Raw genomic sequence first — 24421 nt, 5'->3', positions numbered from 1 at the left:
ACTGTAATCGTAGAAACACAGAATCATTAAGGTTAGAAAAGACCACTTAGATAATCAAGTCTAATCATCAGCCCATCACTACCATGCCTAATGATTCCTTCCAAGAATGTATGGAGCTGTCTTCTCTGCCACTACCAAGTCAGTCACTGAGCAACTAATAGGCTTAGAGGAAAAAAATATTACCTGGAAAAAAAAAAAACCAAAAGAAAACGTATTTCGTATGTGCAGCCTTGTACAATAATCTAAAATTTCAGAAAACAGTGAGTCAGGGATACTGATTACATTTGAACAATGCTTTTTCATTACCTATTCTAAAGTTGGAGAAAAAAGAAAGAAATAATCTGTTTTTTGTTTTTTTGTTTTTCTTTGCAATAATTATTCTGAGTATTTGTAATTCTCTTTTGGTTTGAAATTGCATTTACTCAGTTGAGGTAGGTATCAGCCATTTACAGCAGAATAGAGTACATGGGATAACATAGGATATAGACTGTGCCACCAGCAGAGAGAGTGGGTGCCGCCCTAACAAAAGCAGCTCATTTGCAGTTCTTCCCTTCACTTCTGTAACAACTGCTTTGTCTATGTGTTTCTCTGTATTTTTTATGAACACATATAATTTCCTGATTCTCAGACACTTCATAATGCGGGTGCTTTGCTTTTTGCTAATGCTCTTTTTTTATCTACAGTAAAAACAGATACTCAGTGGCTTATGCAGCTCAGAAGCCATGGCTGTTGAACGCAACAGTGGAGGAAAACATTATCTTTGGGAGTCCATTTAATAAACAGAGGTAAATATCAATCCAGTCACAGAAATGAACAAACAAGCAAACAGGAAACCCTGACTGCTTCCTTTAAGGTGCTTTGACTTCTTCTGGTAGTGAGTATCTAAGATGTGGATGTGTGTGAGGAATCACATGGCAGAAGTGGCAGTTGTGGGTACAACAGAAGCCATACGAACATTTTTCAAGCAGCTAAACTTATGTGAGATGAAACCCATCTTTGGATGCTGGTGACATATTTTTAGAATCATAGAATCATTTGAGTTGGAAGAGACCTCTGAAGGCCATGTAGTCCAACTCCACTGCAATGAATGGGGACATCAAAGGTAAATCAAGTTGCCCAGGGCCTTATCCAGCCTTGCTTTTTCTTTTAATGGAACTTGAGTTTGTCAGAGGATGCTGGAAACAGAAATACAAGGCATGTTTCCACAGAATTTATGTCCTTATCCTGCTGTGATCAGCTTGCTGGAGCACTCACTTGACCAAAACAGTGCACCTATGTATATATGGGTGCCTCCAAGAAATAACCTTAATTCTTCATGTAGAAGTACAGGAGAAAGGAATGTAAAAGCTGAGATGTGGTTTTTGTTCTGCCTATCCAGTACTTGTGTCATATATCCTTCCAAAAAGGCCAGATAACAAATGTAGTGGAAAAAATGACTTCAGTAAAACAAAGCAATACTAACTTTGTTTTAAATTCTTAAAAATACATTTCATTCCTCTCAGTGTTTTCTTTGATAAGCTGCTTGGTTGCGTTCTTATTTAATAAAAGTAAAGAAATGTCTCAAAATCCAGATAAGCTTCCAGAATGTCAGGGACTAGATTCTTCGGTTCATCAGCCTAACTTCATTCATATCAAAGGGGCAAAGCTGAATTACACCACTCGAATATTCTGACCTCAGATGACCTGAGACACCCCATAAGCCTAGTAAATTCACAACAAATTTCAAATATTTCTGAGTGGTTTTCTGATTCTGGAAAGATCAGAAGCACGGTAAGGATCCTTTGCCCTTTAATATCACACTGAAGCAAAGAGGCACCTAAAAGGGGAAGAAAAATAACTTATTGAAAAATGCCTTCAAATACTCCAGAGTCCAACAAAACTGCTCAGTGGTGAGGAAGAACATACTCAGTAATTGAGGTAACTGAATTTTTTTAAAGTAAACTTGCCAGTGAAGATCTCCAATAAATACGTATGTGAATTTTACAGTGTTTTTGACTTACTTATTTTTGCAATTATCCAAAGATCACAGAGCCATAGTAACTTAGCAGGAAATTTGACCTACAGGGTTTTTGTGTTAATGAAGTATGTGGCTAGTTAAATAATTGTAATGATCATATTGGTTTTATAGGTACAAAGCTGTTACAGATGCGTGTTCTCTGCAGCCTGACATTGACTTACTACCATTTGGTGATCAAACCGAAATTGGAGAAAGGGTAAATGACCTGAAGGCTTTCATATTTGCTTAATCTGTGTGTTAAGAAGAGTCTCCCTGATGCTACTCATCTGTTCTGTATGAGCTACTACAGTGTTCTAGGAATCGTGACACTGAGAAAGGTGTTATGACACCAGACAATATTGTTTTGTGATCTCTTATCTGGAGAGGACAGTATTAATTTAAACAATGTCTTTCATTTAAGAGATTACATTTTGCCCCCGTATTTAGCATATGTTGCTTTTTGTTGTGCCACGGAATGACTGCACTGCATGTTTTGATACATTGTGGAAAGCAGAGATCCTCAAGGGAAGAGGATTGTGCAAATTTCATAAGAAAACTGGGAAAGATTCATACTGGACTTATTTCAGTGAGTTTGTTGTTCACTGTGTAAGAAACCTACAGTGGTAGCCATCAGTAACAGAATAAATAGGCTTTAAAGTGAGGGGGGAAATGGCCCTTTTATAGCGTGTTTGTATAGCAGAGTGCTGCTGTTGTAAGATACCATGAAGAAGGCTCATATTGTGTGCAGGGTCCTACAGGAAGACAGGGTTACTTGGCGCTGATCTTAAGCCAGAAGAGCTTTATTTTCAAAATCTTGTCAAGCCCATCTCAACTGTACTCTGAATGTGTGTTGAACGACTTTATTTTAAAAAGCAAATTCTGGTATCCCAACACGGCATACATGGCCATAAAAGTCTTGATCGAATATCCTTTATTAAATATTTGAGCATCTAGACAAGATTGAGCCCCGTGCAGCTATAGCAGAGGTCTTGGTACAAAAACTAACAAGTTTACTAACAGCTCAGGGTCATGCATGAGTGGCAGGCACTTCATCCTTGAACTATACAGTAGACATGCCTGAAGCAAAAGTGCCATTTTAATGGTTGAGAAACTCTTGAAAAGCAGAGAAACAAACAAACAAACAACATTAATGTGCTCCTTTTAAACAGCTGCACCTTGATTTTCATTTTATTGACATTTTAAGCAACATTTTGAAAACCTTTTTTCCTTTTTCACCGGTATCTCCAAGGTGACATTTTGATCATAATTTCCCAAGTTTTGCTTGCAGAATTTGATGCTAGTATTAGTTGGATTTTGCAATCTAAGAAGCACAGTATGCTTAGAGAAGCCCTTCATAATTCATACTTATCCAAGATTAGTTGATGAACAGTCACTTTGACTATTATGAGAGGATTGTGTTTGTTTGCCAACAGGATTAGCAATTTAACTAACCACTGATTTTTATTGGAACTGTATAATTGTAAAAAACTCATATTTTCCAATTCCTGTCATAATGTTTATTCACAGTTCTGTATATCTGATCTATTACATTCATTAGGGGATTAATTTAAGTGGTGGTCAACGACAGAGAATCTGTGTGGCTCGAGCACTCTATCAGAACACGAACATTGTCTTCTTGGTAAGATTTTTCTTTTTCATATGGATCGTGAATAATGGATTCTAGCCCACTGTTTCATCCTGTAGCCCTTTGACTAGGTCTTAATTATTAGAAAAAGTTGAAACATTAGTAATGACAAATGCCTTACATTTTGAAAGAATTATTGAAATTAAAAATATACATTTTGTAAAATCCTATTCTTTTTTTTATTATTTGATTGCAGGATGACCCATTCTCTGCTCTGGACATTCACTTAAGTGATCATTTAATGCAGGAAGGGATTCTGAAGTTTCTTCAAGAAGACAAGAGGACTCTTGTTCTGGTGACGCATAAGTTACAGTATCTACCACATGCTGACTGGGTAAGGGAAGAGATGTCATGGTGCAGATTTGGTAATGAACAACAGATATTTGAAGTTAGTACTGTAAGTGCTTAACAAATCTACTACTACTTTTGATAATAGAGTCTCCCCTTAATTTTATATATATCTATATACCACGTGTCTAATTGCAACATTACAAAATAGGGATCTTACAATACGAAAAGCATTTTATTTTTTATTTTTTCTTTTGTCTTTTTTTTTTTTTTTAATTAAAACCACCAGAGAATTGTGACTCAATTGCAATCATGACTATAACTTATTATGACTTATCCTTGGTTTTTTACAAGTACAGATAAGCTTGGCTTATAGAAGTTTCAGTTTATGAGCTGTGCCAATAAACTTTAAAAAGTATTATTAAACACTGAATACACCAAACACTGTGAAATCCACATCTGTGACTATGCTATACATATATATGCTATATATGTTGCTGACTGGACCTACTGGATGCTTTTTCCCCTAGATCATAGCAATGAAGGATGGAATGGTGCTTAGGGAAGGGACTCTCAAGGATATCCAAAACAATGATGTTGAGCTCTATGAACACTGGAAAACTTTGATGAATCGCCAGGATCAAGAATTGGAAAAGGTAAACAGGCAGGGATGGCAAGGAAATAGTTTTCAGCTAAATAAAAACAAAACAAAACAAAACATCTCAGGAAGAAATTTTTGAACTAGGCGCTAAGAAAAAATACATGATCTCTGAAGAGCTTAAAGGACTGGAATAGATTGTCTGGGATGTGTGTGGTACATCCATCATGAGCAGTTTTTAAGAACACATTAGCTTAACATCTTTTTGGAATGTTGTACCCAATTGATCTATTTCAGCAAGGGGCAGGTTAAGGGATTCCTAAATTCTTTCTTAGCCTTACGTTCTAATATTGCCATAATCATTTAGGATTCCCTAATAACTATTTTAAAAGGTTTTATCATGCCCAAATGAGCAAGTAAAACAGAAGGAATAAAGTGGACAAAGAGGGATTTTCTAAAAGATATATCCTTAAATACTGTGATTTTGTATTCTGTGGCCTAACTGGTCCAAATAAAGTCTATTTGAGGTTAATGTTAGTGCTAACACAGTGGCAGACAGCACTCTTATTTATTTTATTTATTTCTTATTTACATCTTTAAGCTTTCTTATTACAGGATATGGAAGCTGACCAGACTACTCTGGAGAGAAAAACTCTTAGAAGGGCCATGTACCCCAGGGAATCCAAAGCACAACTGGAAGATGAAGATGAAGGTATGTTCTATCATTTCATTTATTTATTCTATTGTCATGTATATCATTGCTATTCCACTTGAATATCCAATCCTGGCAGTTCATAGCAATAAAATAGGAAGATGTTGGTGAGAGGCTGGATATCTGCAGCTAGCAACACAACCCATCAAGAACATCCTTGGAATGCCACACCAGGTGTAAATGGAGAAATTAGTTCTAAGAAACAATTGGATAGTGCCAGGGAAAAGGTGAACTACAGGCTTCCTCTTAATGGGAGCATTAATCACAGGCAGTCTCATGTCAGTGTTGGCTGGAATGACTGTGGAATGCAGATTGGCTATTTGCAGGCTCCTTATTGTTCCTTGTGTTTAATCTGGCAAAATTCACGACAGATTGCCATTTATGTCATAGGTCCCTGGGGCTTGGACAGCTGCATTTTGAAGAGATTCCCAATCACTGTGAAATAGGCAGAGCTGGATACCAAAGTCCTTGAGATGGAAATGTTACAGTGTCTTAGTTCTTTGGCAGATCTGAGCAGAACACCTCTTACTATGTGCAATCATCAGTACACTTTATCAGCTGAATGCTTGGTGGAGTTTAAATTGAGGTCACTTTCAAGCTCCTCTATACAGGAAAGCCTTGCCAACAACCTAATCTCAGAAACTGGAAGGCATTATCTCTTTTTGGAATGAGATAGAAAACGCAGGGAAGAAGGATGTGTCCTTACAGTCCATAGAATGCCTCCAAAATTAGACATCATTAAGATTATAAAATGCACATCAGTAACTTCAGGGCTAAAACATAACCTGACAATACATTCTAGATCATCCAGTACTTATTATGAGACCTATGGAAAGTACATAAAGTCTCTGTGTCCCAAGAAGTATACACATTTCAAAAGTGTATAATAATGATAACAACTTGAAGAAAATACTTGCTGATTCATTTTTAATGTTCAAAGTCAGATGTAAATTGTATGTCAGCTTAGGGCTGCCAAGAGTTGCATTTACAACTACAACAATAGTTTACAGCTATCAAGCAAGAGAAGGTAATCATTTCTCTTCTCTAAGTGTGGCCTGCAAAACTGTCAGATGCATTTTCTTTTTATTTTGAGAAAATATTAATGGTAATATTTACGCATATATGAAATATATATTTTCTATAGCAGAAGACTGCCATCAATTGTATTTCATATGATGTGAAAGCTATTATACAGTCAATGGTAGGTCTTGTAAATAGACAAAATTGAAGTACCTCTAAATAAAGCAAGACTAGAAATTCTTAATGCAACAGATGACAGAGAGTCTTGATTGGAAAACTTGAGTGAGCATTCTGTAGTCTTTCATGTAACCCAAAGAATTCTACTGACAGTACAACAAAGGCAGAACTGGTTGGAAAAGACCTAGTCTCCACTATTAATACAGTCAGTAATAAAGACTTTAGTTATAAAAATATTTGATTAGCAAAACTGTATCTTGTCAAAGACAGTCTATAGGTTACTTAAAGACCGTAGGTGAGGCCTTAAGAAGATATGTCTAGAGCATTTTCTCTTTTCAAATGATAAGTTTAATTTTGCCATTAAGAAGTAAAATTCATAGAAAAAATGTCAACCACATACAGTAAAACCATATATAATTGTACTGAATCCAAGCTAACTTGATAAAATATCCGTGTCACAGAGGAAGAAGAGGAAGAAGATGAAGATGATAACATGTCAACTGTCTTGAGGCTCCGAACAAAGATGCCATGGAAAACCTGCTGGAGATATCTAACATCTGGAGGATTTTTCTTGCTCTTTCTGATGATTTTCTCAAAGTTGTTAAAACACTCAGTTATAGTGGCTATAGATTATTGGCTTGCTACATGGACATCCATGGACAATGTAAATGAATTCAGGAATGCTGATGATGTTCAGAGCGCAGAAAAGGTAGGTCATACTTTGGAGCTTGACAGAAAAGCATAATCTTTAAGAGAGAGAGAAAATGTTCTAAAGTAATTGTTTGCTGTTATGTCAAAACCATTTGGACTGGAAAGACAGATAGATATCATAAAATCAATCATTAGATGCACTGAGTAATTAATGCAAAAATATAAGGCAATTCAAACTTTATCAGTCTTTTCAAAATGACTAAACAGAACCAAAAGCAGAGGTTAGGAAAATAGTTGAAGAATGGGCACTCTCATACCAAACTTTTTCATCTAAATTTTTTAATACTTATGTCAATTACTCCATTTTTCTAAGTAAGTACTAACTATCCACTTACGGCCTGTCAAAAATAATAAAAAAAGAAGTCTTCAGGTATACTACTGAAATAGGGTATGTTTATTGCTGTAAATTTGACTAGTCTGCAAATATCAAAATCCATCTGGTGATTTTTTTAGAAGTCTTAAGTGTTTTATAGCCTGGCAGATTGATTGGAAATTTGATTTGCTCTGAGAATTTTAGTAGTGTTTGAATTTAATAATGTGGAAGTTTCCAAAGTCTCCAAAGTGCCTCAAGCTCTTGAGAGGTTCTACCCTGGTTGTCCGAGCTCCTTGACTAATCATTCACACACTTCTGTATTTATTTTGTATTTACCCAGCTAGTCTACCTTCCTAGTTTTATTACTTCAGGGTCTTGAAGGATACTTACCAGTAGTTTGAGAGATCTTGAAACTGACAGATATTCTAATTATGTGAACTTGATGTATCTCAGTTCCAAGATAACTTTTTTATTTCCCCAATAATGATATTAATATAATAACAAAGCATTTGCAATATGACATAACAGCTATTTGGTATGAGGTAGTAGTTCCAAAGAGCAGTACCTTGGGAAATTTACAGTAAAAAAACATTAGTATTTACATCTATGTCTGATATTTTTGTCATTTTATTAGACTTACCATGTAGCTGTCTTCAGCATCCTCTCTGGAGCAGGAATTGTCCTATGTCTCATCACTTCCCTGACTGTGGAGTGGATGGGCCTCACAGCAGCCAAAAATCTACATCATAATCTCCTCAATAAAATCATCCTTGGACCAATCAGGTACAACGAAAATAATGTTATCCCTGCACATTTGTTCTTATTGCTTAGCTTTAGAAAATGTCTGTACACAGCCTTGCATTTTGCCTGACTAAGACTTTTATCCAAAATTGGAATTCCAAACCAGATAACTTTTTGCTTTTAATTTGTTCCACAGGTTCTTTGATATGACTCCACTGGGGCTAATTCTGAATCGCTTTTCTGCTGATACAAATATAATTGATCAGGTAGATGTATCAATGTATTCTATTTATTATATCTTGGCTTTGTAAGTGAATAAGATAACACATTAAAGTATTAATTAGAGAAAAACATAGCAAATAGAAGCTCTGGAAATGATAATAGACAAATTCAAAATATGAGGGCATGCAACTAGTTAAAAGTGGTAGCAGATCTTAGTTCTTAATTACTTCAAAAACAGATTAGTTGCTTCTGTTAAGAGAACTGGATTAGCAAAACACCAGATTTGGGGTTCAAATCGGGAAAACGGAGAATAGAATATTACTTTTACTATGAGGAGTATCTGTGAGATAAGTAGATGGTCCATTTTGTCAGCAGTATATACAAATTTGGAGCACTCAGGTTAAGGGATGGATACTTTCACTGTGTCTATTTATCAAAACATCTGGATGAGCAACAATCCAGAATGTACGAGTGATGGGAACATGAAAGTAAAATTGAGAGGTTCTGTGAAAGTGTATGCTGTTTCTCTAAATATTTGATACGTCAGTATTCACTTTCTTCCCTGTTATGTGATTGAGGTGGAAATGGTCTTTGGAATACTGACCTCTAGAAAAAGAAGTTTTTTTTTAACTTCTGCACATTCAGCCTCTTGGTAGGAAGCAAGAATCAAGGAACCTATAGAAATATAATTCCACTTTCCCTTTGGCACTGACTAGGAAAAAGCACGTAGTGCTACTATTGTCTTTTTTGTTGTTGTTTGTTTGTTTGTTTGTTTGTTTGTTTTGTCTTATACATATTTTTCTTTTTGCTCTAGCACATTCCTCCTACCCTGGAGTCTCTTACCCGGTCCACTTTACTCTGCCTGTCAGCCATAGGAATGATCTCATATGCCACTCCATGGTTCCTTGTTGCCCTGGTGCCCCTTGGGATAGCATTTTACTTCATCCAGAAATACTTCAGAGTTGCTTCCAAGTATGTACTAAAAAAAGTGCCCCAAAAATTTCTTTTATAAAGTTGATACATAAGAATTGTGTAGGAATGTGAGGTTGTTGAAACTACTGTAAGGGGTAAGTTGTCATAGTGACCATGGTGTCTTGTATCTGATTCTGAGGTGTGAGTTTGAGCCATAAGCTAGAAAATATTTCCAGGTGAGCTGATGAAAAATAGAGTATTTTGGGAACTAACTAGTTGCTTCAAATGTGTACACTATTCACTATGGAGATCAATGAGCTTGAAATTTGTTAGTCAACTGAGACAGCTTACAGGTTTTGCTTTGATCTTTTTAGAGTCAGTAGCAAATGGAAAATAACTTCCCGGATTAATGTCAGTCATTGCTTTTTCTTTGGAAAAAGAAAAATCTGCATAACATCATTTCTACCATACAGCAACATCTCATATTCAGAATGGTTTGGCTGGTTTTCAAGCGTACATAAGTTTCAGCAAGAAGAGTCTCAGAGTTCTGTTTTTAGTGCCAATATATAGTTTATTAACACATCTTAAGCAAGTCATTCAAACGTTTTTCTTAAACCCAGTCATGTTTCTTATTTTCATTTTCTTTTTTTAATAAGCCAGATGTCTGGCTGGCTTTACTCCACATTCTGATACTTAAAAATACACATCAAGGTGCCTGCTGACATAAAATGCATGGAAGCCAAAATGACCTACCAGACAGCATCTGTCACTGCAGACCCTGTATCCACAGGAGGTACATGGTAAAGCATTAACTTGTTCTGTAGCATCCATCTAAGAGAGACAGTGATTTTCAACTGAATGTAACAGTATCGCTGATTTCTTGTTTAGGCAGCCCGAGAAAAAATTGTGCCTGTTATTTCTGATATTTAAATCAGTGCATCAGCTGGGACATAAAGCAACATAGCAGTAATTTAGCTTCACTGTCTCCAGCTTTTCTCAGAATTTCCAAGGATGTTTTTCCATAAGAAAACTCCATAATATCAGAATTGATAAAATACAAACTGTTCATATCTGAAATAGTTTGCTTAATTTGTTTAAGATTTTGTGGAAACCTTGATCTTTCCTCCCTGCTTTTCCAAATTAATGCTGTGCAGGGCAGACCAAGGTCTCAAGGTAGCTAAGGAACCAGGAAACCTGGATTTCATTCATAAATCCATTACGATCTTCTGAGTGTCACTCTGTCCTTCTACACACAGCAGTGTACATTGTTTAAATTTCTTACTTAAAATACACTAGAGGAAGCAAAGCCTGATGTCTTGGGCCCTGGAATGTACTATGTTTTCTCTCTGTGAGTAAACTTTCTATCCATCTCCAGAACTGTTTTTTTCACAAGCTATATTGATGGCCATAGCATACATAGCCAGCACGAATTACCCCTGTAGGTCAGTGCACACACGCATGCATCCATTGGCTCTGCAGTTGCAAGTGTATAACAACTTCATTCATTTTATCTCCTTACAGTTTTCTGGGAAAACATGCATCAGCAAGTGCTTTTTTAAAAATGCTTTTAAATGGTAGTTTTTTAAATCACCTGTAAGGTATATAAGTTTTTGTTGTGTTCTTTCACTTCATGATAGAAATAAATAAATGCAATGGTTATTTGTAGAAAATATATTCCTGGGAAACGGAGGATGAATGAATAGCTTAGTCCAGTATTTATAACATATTTGCATGCAGTACTTTCCAGACATATAAGCTTCACTAATTTTTAGAAATGCAAATATTTACAGTATTTCTTACAGCACTTAGACTCTTTCTTGTATTTTTCCATTACATCTCTCAAAACCCTCTGTGTATTTTCCATTATCAATCCGAAATAGAGCATATTTATCATCAAAACATTAGCAACAAATTCAGTTCTGTATATTGTAACATTCAGCATCATGGAGCAGTTATTTCTGCTGGCCTACCTAATACAGCATGCAAACATAGTAGTATTTTAATAAGGAGTTTAAATATCTAATGCTCTGGCCCCTGTTCTGTTTATACTTCAACAGCTGACTGGTATGCCAACAGTAGTGTGTTAAAGAAAGATGTATTTGTATCTGTGCCTTGGAAAACATTCTTGATCCAGGAGACTGGAACTTTTATACTTAAAAACCATTGCTGTGTTCAGGTTTTGAAAATAAGGAAGTTAGTTTCTCATTCATATATTTTCTTTATTGGTGCCATCTCTATTTCAACCAGTGGGGCAATATTAACACTACAGTTAGATCAGTTATACTCTGCCGTATTTCATGTTCAGCATGTTTTTGTACTTAGAGATACTGAAAATGAGGAAAGGTTTACTTGGAAAAGCATTATCTTTGTCAGGCCAACGATATGCTTACGATGAAATGGATGAGCTTGCAGACATACAAGCTCTGTTTTGTACACGATGTAAGAGCCACAGATAATATGCTATGAAGTTTCAAACTGTTCTGAGCTAGTTATGTTAATTATACTAATAAACTGGAGTGTCTGTGAGTTTGAGTTGCTAGTTGCTGGCTATAATTGACAGCAGGGTTTTAGCCAGGAGACAGCTGCTGACGTTACTGACAAAAGAAGCTCAGCTGTGGCCAAAGACTGGAGCCATGGAGATGGCTGGGAGGTGATTCATAGAATCATAGAATCACCAAGGTTGGAAAAGACCTACAAGAGCATCCAGTCCAAATGCCCACCTATCACCAATATTTCCTTCTAAAACATGTCCCTCAGCACAACATCTAACTATTCCTTGAACACCAGGGTTGGTGACTCCATCACCTGCCTGGGCAGTGCATTCCAGCTCCTGGCTATACTTTTGGAAAAGCAGTATTTCCTTACATACAGCCTGAATCTCCTCTGGTGCAACTTGAGGTCATTCTCTCTAGTCCTATCACCAGTTACACAAGAGAAGGGGCTAATGCACAGCTCACCAAAACCTCCCTTCAGGTAGTTAAAGAGAGCAACAGGGTCTCCCTTGAGCCTCCTCTTCTCCAGACTGAACAATCCCAGCTTCCTCAGCAACTCCTCTTAAGATCTGTGCTCCAGACCCCTCACCAGCTTCGTTGCCCTTCTTTGAACATGTTCCAGGTACTCAATATCTTTCCTGTAGTGAGGGGCCCAAAACTGAACACAGTACTCGAGATGCGGCCTCACCAGTGCTGAGTACAGGGGGATGATTACCTCTCTGCTTCTGCTGGCAGCACTACTTTTGATGCAAGCCAGGATGCCATTGGCCTTCTGGGCCACCTGGGCACACTACTGGCTCATGTTCAGCCAAACATCAATCAGTACCCCCAGGTCCATTTCCCCTACACAGTCTTCCAGCAATTCTGCCCCAATACTGTAATGTTGCCTGGGGTTGCTGTGGCCTAAGTGCAGTACCTGGCACTTGGCCTTGTTGAACCTCATCCCATTGGCTTCAGTCCAGCAATCCAACCTCTCCAGCTCCCACTGTAGGGCCTTGTTACCCCCAGGCAGATCAACACTTCCTGCCAACTTGGTGTCATCTGCAAAAGTCTTCTGTAGCAATAGAGAAATGTGAAATTTCTGTGCCAGAATATAGGAATTCACTATAGAAATTGTAACTTGTGCAGTTCTGAAAAGAATATGTACAATAGATAAGGTGTTGATTGTTGTCCATTATGAGGTACTTTTTCTATGGACAGAGATGTAATAGCTGTTGTTTTGTTTTCCTGCCCCAGGGACCTCCAGGAGCTCGATGACAGCACCCAGCTACCATTACTCTGTCATTTCTCTGAAACAGCAGAAGGCCTTACCACCATCAGAGCATTCAGGTGAAAATGATCAGAGAGAAGCTTGGGTTCCACTCTGACTCATATAGCTTGCTCGGAGCATGTCAGAGGGTAACTTATTTGGTTTAGTAGACTTTAAGCAATCATATAAAAGGGTAGCAGGGTTTGTTTTATTGTTTTGCTACACCTCTGAACACTTGCACATGTGTTCAGCAACATAAGTATCTGTATTGGTTTTCACTGAATTAATTATAATTCAATAATTTAATGATAATAATTAAAGATGATAACATTTTTTGATATATTATTTAAATTTTTTAAGATATTTAGTTTAATCATGCCTTACTTGGACAGTAAGAAACTCCTTTGCAGGGCAAGAGCAGGCATCACACCTCCAATATTTGTGCTATATCTTACGAGCTGTATTATCCAAATGCCTCTAAACCTTTCTGTATTTACCCTGTATCTCAGGCAGGGATGCACTACTGCAGTACTTGCTAACTAGGAGAGAAAATTTGCAACTAGAAGGCTTTCCAGGTAAATTATGTCAAAAGCAATCTAGATATTCTAAGACCAAGCCTTTTCAACCAAATTCAAATATTTAATCCCAGAATATTCTGAGAACATTTCTATTTGACCATGAGTATATTTTTTCTACTTACTGTAGGAATTATAGACTAAATTCTCTTTGTATATCAACTACATTACAGCTAGCATGATTACAGTACTTGATGTTGTCCCTTCATAAGCAGAATTTGCACTCATTCTGCACACAATAGAATTTCAGCCTCTCAACAGTCTAGATGATCAGTCTCATCTTCTCAATAAATTACACAGTTCCTGAGTCTGTTTCATCACTTCAAGCTGGCTTTAGGACTATAAGTTCAGAGTGCTGCAGAAAGGACTATTGTAAGACAAACTAAAATATTTGCACTGTGTTGAAGAGATATGAGCCAATTGTCAACAAAAAATGGTTTCACAAGATGTATCAATCAGAATGAAATATTAAACCAGTAATTCATAATTAAAGCCTGATGTTGATGTGTGCTGAGTGCTTCTCAAGACATTTATAGTGGCCTTTCATCACAATATCTATTGAGAAAGATGAGGAGCTTACAGTTTCTTGGGAGTTAATCAACACCTCTTTGCTTCGCAAAACAGCTCTGTTGGCCTGGATGGCAGAGAGTAAAACACAGTTTTAGAAAATGAGTAGGCATCACAACCATCACCTGAGTTTTTCTGTGAATCTCTGGTGCAAACCACTGCCATTTCATTTCCCCCTCTGTGCTCCTCTGTCAACCAATCCCGAATTATCCAGTGGTTTTTGTCAGCAAGGTCATATTTACTAATAATCCCATTAGTCATTCTCTGTAGTTTGAGTTCAGTATGTTCCAGGATAAAATAGAGCAGCTATCCACATAACTTCTCGCAAAGTAGCACAGTTGGATCAGTAAGCAATTTCAGTGACCTTTGCTGTTTGTCATCTGATAGGATAAAAGTCTAAAACAGCCCAGAAGATGAGCTGGAGGTGGATGAAAAGATACAGATTAAGCATGTCAGATTTTCCATTAGGAAAACAGAAGTTCTGCTGCCAGAAAGGCAGACGAGCAGAATATTCAGTGTATCTCTGCTCCTCCCCACGTCACTGCTGTTACCGCTTGTTGCCTTGGGGAGGTTACTTGCTATGTTTATAAGCTGTGTGTAGAGAAATGAAATACCACCGTGAAAAGGCAATAAATAAATAAATAAATAGATAAAAGATGTTTCTGGCAGAACAAGGATGACAGGTGCTTCGTGGCAGAGCCCTGAAACTTTGAAATACAGGAACTTTCCATGACAAAACAGGAGATAAGCTGCTGAATCAAGTCTGGCAATTTCTTTCAAGTGATTGTATTGAACTGACTGTAGAATGTGAAACAAGTAAATGTTGTCCACATGACTGCGGGCCAGATTCAAAAGTACTGTAAGGCATCATGAATGTGATACATTTATGTCAACAGAGACTTTGCTTACACCCCTCTACTGCCATCATTTACCTTCACTTTCTGGTGCTCTGACATTTTTGCACCTGTTTTTAAACATGACAGGCATTACCTGGGAGAAACAAGTGACAATGGAGGTGACACCATTCATTTTTGCAATTCAGAAACAGTCTATAGGGATTGTTGACTAAATGGGTTCTATTCCATCATTGCAGTTGGCTAAAATGCTTAGGCAGTTCAGCTTAGGCTGAGAAAACAGCTGAGCAGAGTAGCTGAGAAACACTGGTCCACAAATCAATCTATAGCCTCCTAATAAACACTGAAACCTTACCCATGTTAAATGCTCTCGAAGTTGTCCAGGTAACTTCTTCTTGGCCTGAAAGAGCCCTGGCAAAAGGCATGGGTCCTTCGGGAAGTGCTTGTAACATGAAGCTTGGCAAAGACATAAGGACAAACAGCCTATGGTTGAGGGAAGGGGCGGGAAAGAGAAGTTCAGTGTTTCATCGTTTTGTGTATGTGTGTAATGTGTTGTAATATAACAACTTTGCTCTTGGCAGGCATGAATCCAGGTTTAAACAACGTATGCTGGAACTAACAGATACGAACAACATTGCCTACTTATTTCTATCGGCTGCCAACAGATGGCTGGAGGTCAGGACGGTACGTTCAGTTTAGTCCCAGCCATGGTTTTGAAACCTTGGAAGCAAACAGAGACTTAGCCTGATGTAGAGGAGAAGATAGTAACGGGAATTAATCTCGCGTTGAGATTATACACACTGATACTTAAAATAGCTCGGGATTGTTTATGTTAAACACATAAGGTTTTTTTCAGCTTTCTTGGCCAGAAGTAAGAAAATATGAGCCTCCCTCATCTTTTGCTGTTGCAAGGTCTGCTGTCTGAAGAGAGTGCAAGAGCAAACATTTACATAATTTGAAATAAGGCTTTCTCTACTACTGTGCAGCATCTGCAGACCTGCCCCTGTAACAGCTACTTTCAAAGCAGAGGGTGGCTTTTAAGTAATTTTCTGAGCTGTGCAATCAGTCAGCCAGGGCTGTTACAGGCACCACGGTGTCTCCCCAGCAACAGGTTTAATCCCACAACTGTGATTTAGAGGCTCTGTTTGTTGTGCCCTTGCTTCTGCTGTGAGTCCATACTGTGTGTAAGGTACAGAACTGTTCAATGTCACAAAAGTAGAGCTTGGCTTCAACTTAAAAATGAATGACTCCTATCCATAGCACAGCCAGAGGCAGTGAGACAGGCTTCTGTTTTTTATAGGGGTCCTCCCATGACAGCGTGTGAGGAACTTCAGTGATTAGCATGAGGGCAAGCAAAATCATTGTGTTTTCATCACGTATTGGCTCTAAAACAGCAGTGAATGAACAGAGTTGTGATTTGATTTTGACAGTCACAAGCAGTAAAAGGCATGATTCATTCATCAAGGGTGTTATCCTCCCCTTCACTGACAGAGCAACAAAGTTGTGCTTCATTTCTTAAGTGTCAGAGCTTCCCTTTGTGCATGAAGCTAACAGTATGAGAGATCATGCTGAACTTCATCATAGCATCAAAAATAATGTGGTCTTACCAAGGAATAGTTCATTTGTCTCTGCCTAATGGTGCAGTAGTACAAATATCACCCAGAACTTCAGAAGGGATCAGTAGCAACTGGTCCCATCTGCTCATGAAGACTCAAAAGCACTCTACTTCTGTTTCCTTGCAGTTAAGTTAGAGTCTGTGATCTGACTATCGACACTTCCTACAGATACATGAACAACAAAGCCCTCATTTCAAATCTCTTAGGGAAAGACTCCAGGAAGGACATTATCAAATAGGACATTAAAAAAAAAAAAGAAAAAGAAAAAAAAAAAAGGATGGAAAATGCTAACTTTATAATCCAAAGTAAATATCATGCAGGGAACAGTGGGACAGTGGGAACACCAGCAGTCCCATGAATCAGGCACCTTGATGACTGCATGAGACCACTGTGTATCTGTCATTCACTTCAAAATGGAGATAGATACACATCAAGACAATTGGCTGACGCTTGTGAAAAGCCTATGAGAAGTCCAGTTCAACCTCCACAGCAATTACCTCCACAGCAATTTCTGCAAGAGCAAGACTTAATAGACCAGATGTAGCCCCACAATTACACTGTTTTAGTGCTTTGAGTTACTGCTACCAACAAGCAAATGGTGTTTTGCTGCTGGCTATGAGCACATAGCAGGCTTAGGGATGTCTTCCCCGTGCACGATGTCCCACTACAGAATGTAGTCTGCCCAAAAAACATGTGCATTACTTGTATAAATCCTTCCAAAACCCTTCATGGTCTGATACTTTTATTTTGGAAAGCGAATTCAAATTTGAGAAGATGTGAGAGAGAGTAGAGAGGAGTGGAATTGATTTGCTTAAAGGTTGTGATTAAGGATGTTATGTCATTCTTATGACTTCTTTTCACACTCTCATTACATTCTTTTATGCCTCCTCTTCTGGAAGAAGCTACATGGAGACACCCCAGCCCAAACAGATTTGCAGAAAGTACTGGCCTGTTTCATTTGTGTCCAGCAAGATCCTTTAGGCTGTTTTGGACACCAAAAATCCTGATCTTTTCCAGGAAAAGCAACCCAGCTGTAAGGACAAGGTGTCATTACAGAAATAATTCTCAATAAATTGAATGTGCTGTGCAACAGAAGAAATGTTATTATCAGTGCGTTTTAATGTTGTCTAGAATCTTTCTCTCTCCCTCTGTCTCATTTTAGGATTATCTTGGTGCTTGCATAGTTCTTACTGCAGCTATCACTTCCATCACCGAAGGGCCAAACTCGGGGTTTGTGGGGCTAGGTCTCCTGTACGCTCTGACGGTAGGTACCAAAGCACATTAACTTTGAGATTCATGTATTCATTTTATAGTAATTTAAAAAAAAAAATACATATATATGATTATCTTCCAGCTTTCTTAATTGTGAAAACAAATAAATAAATAAATTCTTGCAAATAATGGATTCAAGCCAAAGTTGACAGAGTTCAGAGCAACTTGGACTTGCTTCAGATTTTATGAGCCAATTAAAAAAACACAACCATTCCCAGGCCCTGCGTGCTCCCAAGCAGAGCAGAAGAATTTAAAGTGCGTAAGAGGACCTGCTGTGCACTCTGTTTTGCACAAGACAGTGTTGGTTGCACTTGTACATAGCAGAACCTGCCAGATGCTGCTCCCTCACAGGCTGAAATAACCTTAGTAATGTTTAACCAAAGACCAATGTAATCATTGCTGAAGAAACTGAAATGCTAATTCTGTCTTTGGATAGAATCTACTCAGATGCCTAACATTATTCATCCAGTTCTGAATGAATATGGAGCTGGGGATCTTTAAGGCTAGAAGGCATGTTCCATCATGACAAGCAGCAGTAGGAAAGAGGAGGTGGGGTTAGGAACGACAAGATTTTGGTGGCACAGTAACCAATTCATTTTAACTGTATTGTGAACAATTTAAGGTGAGTCACAGAAGAGTCCTTCAGCATAGTAGGCAGTAAAAGAGACAAAGCATCATGAGCATGGCATGACTATTGTCATCACAGAGAGCAAAAATATAATTGAATTCACCAAAAGAGTGGGGATAAAATCAGGATGAGGATAGTGGCAGGAGTAATTTTTGAAACTGGTTGTGGCAAAAAGCTGGCTGCTTTATGCACTAGTGGGTGGAAAGTGTTGTCATATAGAGGGTATGGGTATGAGTCTAGCACCAAGATTTGGCTTTACTTTTAAATGCTGGTAAGCCCATGGTTGCAGCAGATGATTCCTGGCAGCTGCCTTAGGATGGCCTTAGATCCCCTTTGAGCCACTGTTACATCACTGTGAGCATCTGCCAGCAACTGAGAATCTGTCCCAGACTTCCAGCTTCATTCTGAAAACATTCCTGGTAATCCTGCTTCATTAGCAGAGATCTGAAGCGCCAAGATGTCTGCATTGCCTTGGCTACTTTATACTAAATCTGTATTTGCAAACAGATCATTAGCACAAATTAGCCGTTGGCTGAAGTCTGGAGCAGACAATGCTCTGGTCAAAAAGTGGGAACCTGTCTCTCCTTCCTCACAATAGCACTAATGAAACTTTGGAGCTAAGAGAGGGATGATGTTTGGACCTGGATAAGGTCAAGCTTTGCAGCAACATGGTGTTTATAGCTGGCGTTCAGAAGCTTATTCTCTTCCCTTGTTTAAACACTGCCAACTATTTCAGAGCAGTGATGAAGGCTGAAGCTATGGGCAGGGCCTTTGAGATGCCAGACTCTTTTATCAGATCTGACAGAACTATGATTGTAGATACATTTCTGAATCAAAAGCTGGACAGAGATGCATGTTTCTGAACAGCAAATAACTCATCACTCATCAGCAAGACAATCAACTAAATCCTCTAAATTCACAACAAATTTTATTATTCACTCTTAGTGAAAAATATTTATTGTATGCATATTGCATCTGTATAAGGTGAGTGGAAAAGAAGTGAAGCGGTGTGATTTATTCATAACAAACATCTTATTTATCAGATTTAACAAGCGAATAAATGACAAAACCTTTCTCCAAGTGCATTTGTTTGTAGGGTGTTCTCATAAACTGAATTTTCTAAGCCCTTATTTAGGTACCTAAGTGGCTCAGTTTTTGAAGGTGCTTGACTATCAACAGTTGGTAACGGGCTTCTACAAACAGACTAAGGAACATATGCTTAGGAAACTGCTTTAAAATTATCTGCCTCGAATACTCAGTCCTTGCTAGAAGTCAGCTTCTCTAAGCTGGGTATTGTTCTACAATTAATTATTAACAGTTGCTTGCTACAAGCAGTACATTTACAATTAATCAGATTCTGTTTGATTACAAATGGTAATAAAAACTAAGAATGAAATGCCAGTGAATAGGTAATATATTTTGCTATTTCTATTAAAAAAAAAACCACACATTTTTCACAGAGATAAATGAATCATCTAAACATACACAGAAGGAAACAGAATTTAAGTGACCATCAAATTCTTTGCAATGTACTTGCAAACAGTCAACTTTCTTAATCTTTATTCAGTCTTTGAAAGATTAGAAACTGAAGCATTTACAAAGAGTGCTGCCAATTTCTATTTATTCTGTGTCTGTGTGTTTACAGAAAGTACCTTCCAGAACTAGGGAACAAGTGACTTCTAGTCAGTCACAGCTTCACACGGAGGGTATGATGTTTCCATCCTTCTCCTCCAAAAAAGAAAGATGAAAATACCAAGCAGTAAATTAACATGTCGGGGTTGTTGTTTGTGTTGGAGTATGACTAGTCTGTTATGTATGTGATGCTGTTGCACTGAGTCTAGGACTGCTGTAATGTCAGCAACTGACCCACTGTGCTGGTTTAGGCTAAAGACATTCACAGATTCATCTGACTTTTACTCACAAACATACAGATGCACAGACAGAAATCGGAACCCTACCCTTTTTCTCTTTTTGTGATGTAGATAACCAACTATTTGAACTGGGTGGTGAGGAATCTGGCTGATCTGGAGGTGCAGATGGGTGCTGTAAAAAAAGTACACAGCTTCCTGAACATGGAGTCGGAGAACTATGATGGCTACTTGGGTATCGCACTCTAAATTTTTGTGGTTTGTTTTGGTATTTTTTTGTGTGTGGCTTCTTTTTTCTCCAGGATTGTTAAAGCAAGATATATTGGGTCATGCAAAATACATTGGTCTCCTTGGCCAAAATCTCTTCGTATTTGCATGTAGGAGCTCCCAATGATTTGAATGACAAAGGCAGACAAAAGCAGCCAGAAGATATATAGACCAGTGACTGTCAGTAGAAATCAAAATGCAGGGATACAGTGCATGACACTGGAGTACAATCAGGATGTTCCAGGGCAAAACACCTATGTAGCTAATCTGTAAATTAAAAGACAGATGAAAACCAGAAATGCATTAAAATTCCTTACTTCCAAATGAGTGATCTTTGCAGCAAATGGGGGCTACAAGACAAAGGCACGGTGGTAGTCAGACCTCAGCAACTCTTTTGTTACTATTTGTTCTCCACATATTTCAGATTGGTTTTGGTGTTTTAGAAGTGCAGAGATGAAAAACTTGAAGGTCAGCAAACTTCCTTGACAACCAGACTCCTTAGTCAAGACAAAACCTATCTACGTATTTGCAAATCAGGATGACATACGAGCTGTGATAATGTCAGCAGCTCAAGTTGTCACGCAGTAACAACATCTTTCCTTGCACTCTCTTTCCTCTGCCGGTTACTGGCCTCAGAGCACGTTTACACTGCACTGATCTTTTCTGTTTGCTTTGCTTCTCCCCATTTCATTGCCAAGAGCTCCTTAGGCATTCACTCTCTCATCTTAGGTGTTGTGATCAGGAAGCTAAGTGCTAACATGACCATCAGGAAGTCCTGAAATCCCTTGGGAAACAGCCCAAGCATGCTACCGTACTAGAAGGCTCTCCTTTACCCAGTGTGTATTTGGCATGGAACTGAAGGCTGGGTTTTTCAAGTGGTTTCATGAACGTGCCCAGAAAGAGAGAGGGGAAAAGGAACTGTCATAAAAAGTGAATTTCTGATAACATTTGTTTTGTTTTGTTCTGCTGTAACCATTCCAGATGCTTCTCAAGTCCCAAAAGACTGGCCTCAAGAGGGGGAAATCAAGATAGAAAATTTGTGTGTGCGATATGAAAACAACCTGAAGCCTGTCCTCAAACATGTTAAAGCTTACATTAAACCAGGACAAAAGGTACTGTACTTCTGGTCCTTCTGGAGCAGGCCCATCTTTAGTTTGTTTTCTAACATAGCAGAAGAGCAAGACTAATGACCATTTGCAGTGACAGTTACACGGGCATGGGTCAAGACATACACTGAGGGCATCATTTATTGGCCAAGATCCATTTTTCTTCTTAGATACCCATCTCTTTCCATGTCCATGTCCACCCCCACTGCACAGTGCGTGTGTAGTTGGTGAGATGAGATTAGATGATCACTAAACAAGAGCTGAGAAAGCACACAAGAACATCTTAAATTTCAGCATATAATGTCATTGTAGTACAGATAAAAATTCTGGCATTTCAGAAATCATAGAATCATAGAATCCCAGGGTTGGAAAGGACCTACAGTATCATCTAGTCCAACCGTCCTCCCATAACCATTGCTACCACAAGCCACTAAACAATAAAATCTTCCTGGGATAAATGTTTCCAATGATTATTTTGCCGAAGGGAACTATTTTGTTTAAGAATTTTTGACTAAATATCCCAATATACCTGAAAATCTGTTATTATGTTAAATTTCAGCTACTGAACTGCTATAGAATATTCAAATCAAAGTAATATTAAGTCACAGAATTATAGAATCATAGAATTACCAGGGTTGGAAAAGACCTACGATCATCCAGTCCAACCATTCATCTATTACCAACAGCTCCCACTAAACCATGTTCCTCGGCACAAATTTTATGTTGCCCCATGGATTGATTCAACAAGCAGAAATAATGAAGTTCTATGTGAACCAAACAAAAAATGTTTTCCCCCGGTGTTTAAAATAGCATTTATTCTGAAGACAATACTAACATTGCAGAAATGGGATTTTACACTGTAAAATAAAATTTAAAACACAGTTGCTCAGCCAAGCATATCTGTTTAAGTTCCTTGTCCAATTAGGACATCATCCATGATGCATACATGCAAACCCATTGCATACAAAAGGGAAATTCCACTGCATGCAAATTAGAGACATTGTGATGTCCCACTGTGAAACAAACAGTACTCTTTTTTTATCAACTTGAATACACCTAGCTTTTACTATGTGATTGATAGGATTGTTTATTAGGACAAGTGGGAATTTCTATCATGTTACATGAGTTCTTCAGTGCACAGATGTAACTGCTTCGCCATTCAGTTAAAGGTCTCTGTGGATTTCAGCACTGCACAAACCATAAGAAGTTATGCAGGCTTTGTTTTTTATTATTTATTTCTGAAGATAAGGCATAGTCCATAGCAGCTGAAACATCACTTTTAATTAAGATTTGTTAAATTATGTGGTTTTTTTTTCTGTTACTGCCTTCTGCCTAGAGTGTGGAGCAGTGTAATAATCTCTGCCTCACCCTCCCCAGCGTCAGTGACAGCCTAAGCCCATCTTTTACCTTTGTTTTACAAGTCCAAACAATGCAAAAATAGAACAGAGAGTTTACTTGACACAGTCTTCTGTTTTTATTCTAATGTCTGCCGCTGGCCATTGGGAAGCACCTTTCTTCTCACTAAGACAGCAGTCCAGTCCAGCTTCCCTAGGACTGCAAGTCTGACTTACAGCTGCCTTTTATATGGAATATCTTGTTTTCTTTTGCAGGTTGGGATCTGTGGTCGTACAGGCAGCGGCAAGTCATCCCTGTCTTTAGCATTCTTCAGAATGGTGGACATATTTGATGGTTAGTTTTCACTGGAGTACGTTGTCACTCCAGACCCACTCCCTTCTTATTTCTTTAGAGAAAGCAGGGACTCTTTTTGATCGCTTACATCCTATCTCTCTCTCTCAGAAGATACTCAGTTAGAATGGGGCTTGTTGTGCCTGATCACTCAAAGTACGAAGTGTCCTATTGTGAGCAACACTTGGTTCTTCCAGGAAACATTATGTACAGATTATACTTCCACTCTGAAAAAAAAATATAAAAAATAATAATAAAAAAATATATTTTAGTTTTGGCAATTGCTCTAAGAAAACACTATGCCATTTTTGAGATAAGAGGGAAAATATGCAACTCTCTAGAGCTCTAAATTTCTCCCTAAAGAATAACTGCATTAACTTGTTATAACTATGATAACATTAGTGGAGTAGAAATGAACTCAACAAATCCATTCCCATGATAATTATTTTTTATTTTATAGCAATTTCCCACAGCTACATCAGAAACTGAATAAACGTTTTGGAAACTTTCTGCTATATTTCCACTCTTGCAGCATTTCATTCTCCTAGCTAATTGAAATGAACTAGTATGCAGCAATATGCACCCTGCCTTTATAATAGAGATACATGTGAACTGTTGCGGGTGTATGGAAAACTACTAGAAATTTGCCTTTTTTTTTTACAAAGATTTCCATGTTTCTAATTTGGTCATTGTGCATCAAATGTTTGCTAGGGAAATCCCAGTAAGATGTGGGAGGATAAGTAATGCTAATACTTGCTTTTGTTGTGGTTCTGTGCCTGTATGTATCTATGGCAATACGTTTCTGATTCATGACTGGGGATCCTGGATACATAAATAGTGCAAACAGTTATATCTGTGCCCAACTTTCAGTTTCTTTCTACTTTAATCTTCCTTCTATATCTTTTC

General features: G+C 38.0%; 1 protein-coding gene across 16 annotated transcripts in view; it reads left to right on the top strand.

Annotated features, from left to right (window-relative positions):
• ABCC9 (ATP binding cassette subfamily C member 9) overlaps positions 1-24421 on the top strand; it is a 73798-nt gene that overhangs the window by 42389 nt on the left and 6988 nt on the right. For all 16 annotated transcript variants that reach the window (XM_015869338.3, XM_015869381.3, XM_015869372.3 and 13 more), the window contains 16 exons: positions 684-785; positions 2129-2213; positions 3555-3635; positions 3838-3975; positions 4460-4585; positions 5143-5239; positions 6898-7145; positions 8095-8243; positions 8398-8467; positions 9238-9395; positions 13064-13156; positions 15654-15756; positions 17851-17952; positions 20571-20691; positions 21705-21835; positions 23440-23518. In XM_015869338.3, the coding sequence (XP_015724824.1) occupies positions 684-785; positions 2129-2213; positions 3555-3635; positions 3838-3975; positions 4460-4585; positions 5143-5239; positions 6898-7145; positions 8095-8243; positions 8398-8467; positions 9238-9395; positions 13064-13156; positions 15654-15756; positions 17851-17952; positions 20571-20691; positions 21705-21835; positions 23440-23518 (1883 nt within the window). The remainder of the gene's footprint in view (positions 1-683; positions 786-2128; positions 2214-3554; positions 3636-3837; positions 3976-4459; positions 4586-5142; positions 5240-6897; positions 7146-8094; positions 8244-8397; positions 8468-9237; positions 9396-13063; positions 13157-15653; positions 15757-17850; positions 17953-20570; positions 20692-21704; positions 21836-23439; positions 23519-24421) is intronic.

The sequence above is a fragment of the Coturnix japonica genome, chromosome 1, assembly GCF_054131305.1.
Source record: "Coturnix japonica strain WE chromosome 1, WE-NBRP24, whole genome shotgun sequence".
NCBI lineage: Eukaryota > Metazoa > Chordata > Aves > Galliformes > Phasianidae > Coturnix > Coturnix japonica.
The sequence above is the reverse complement of the archived record's forward strand: the minus strand, read 5'-3'. Positions and strand labels throughout refer to the sequence as shown.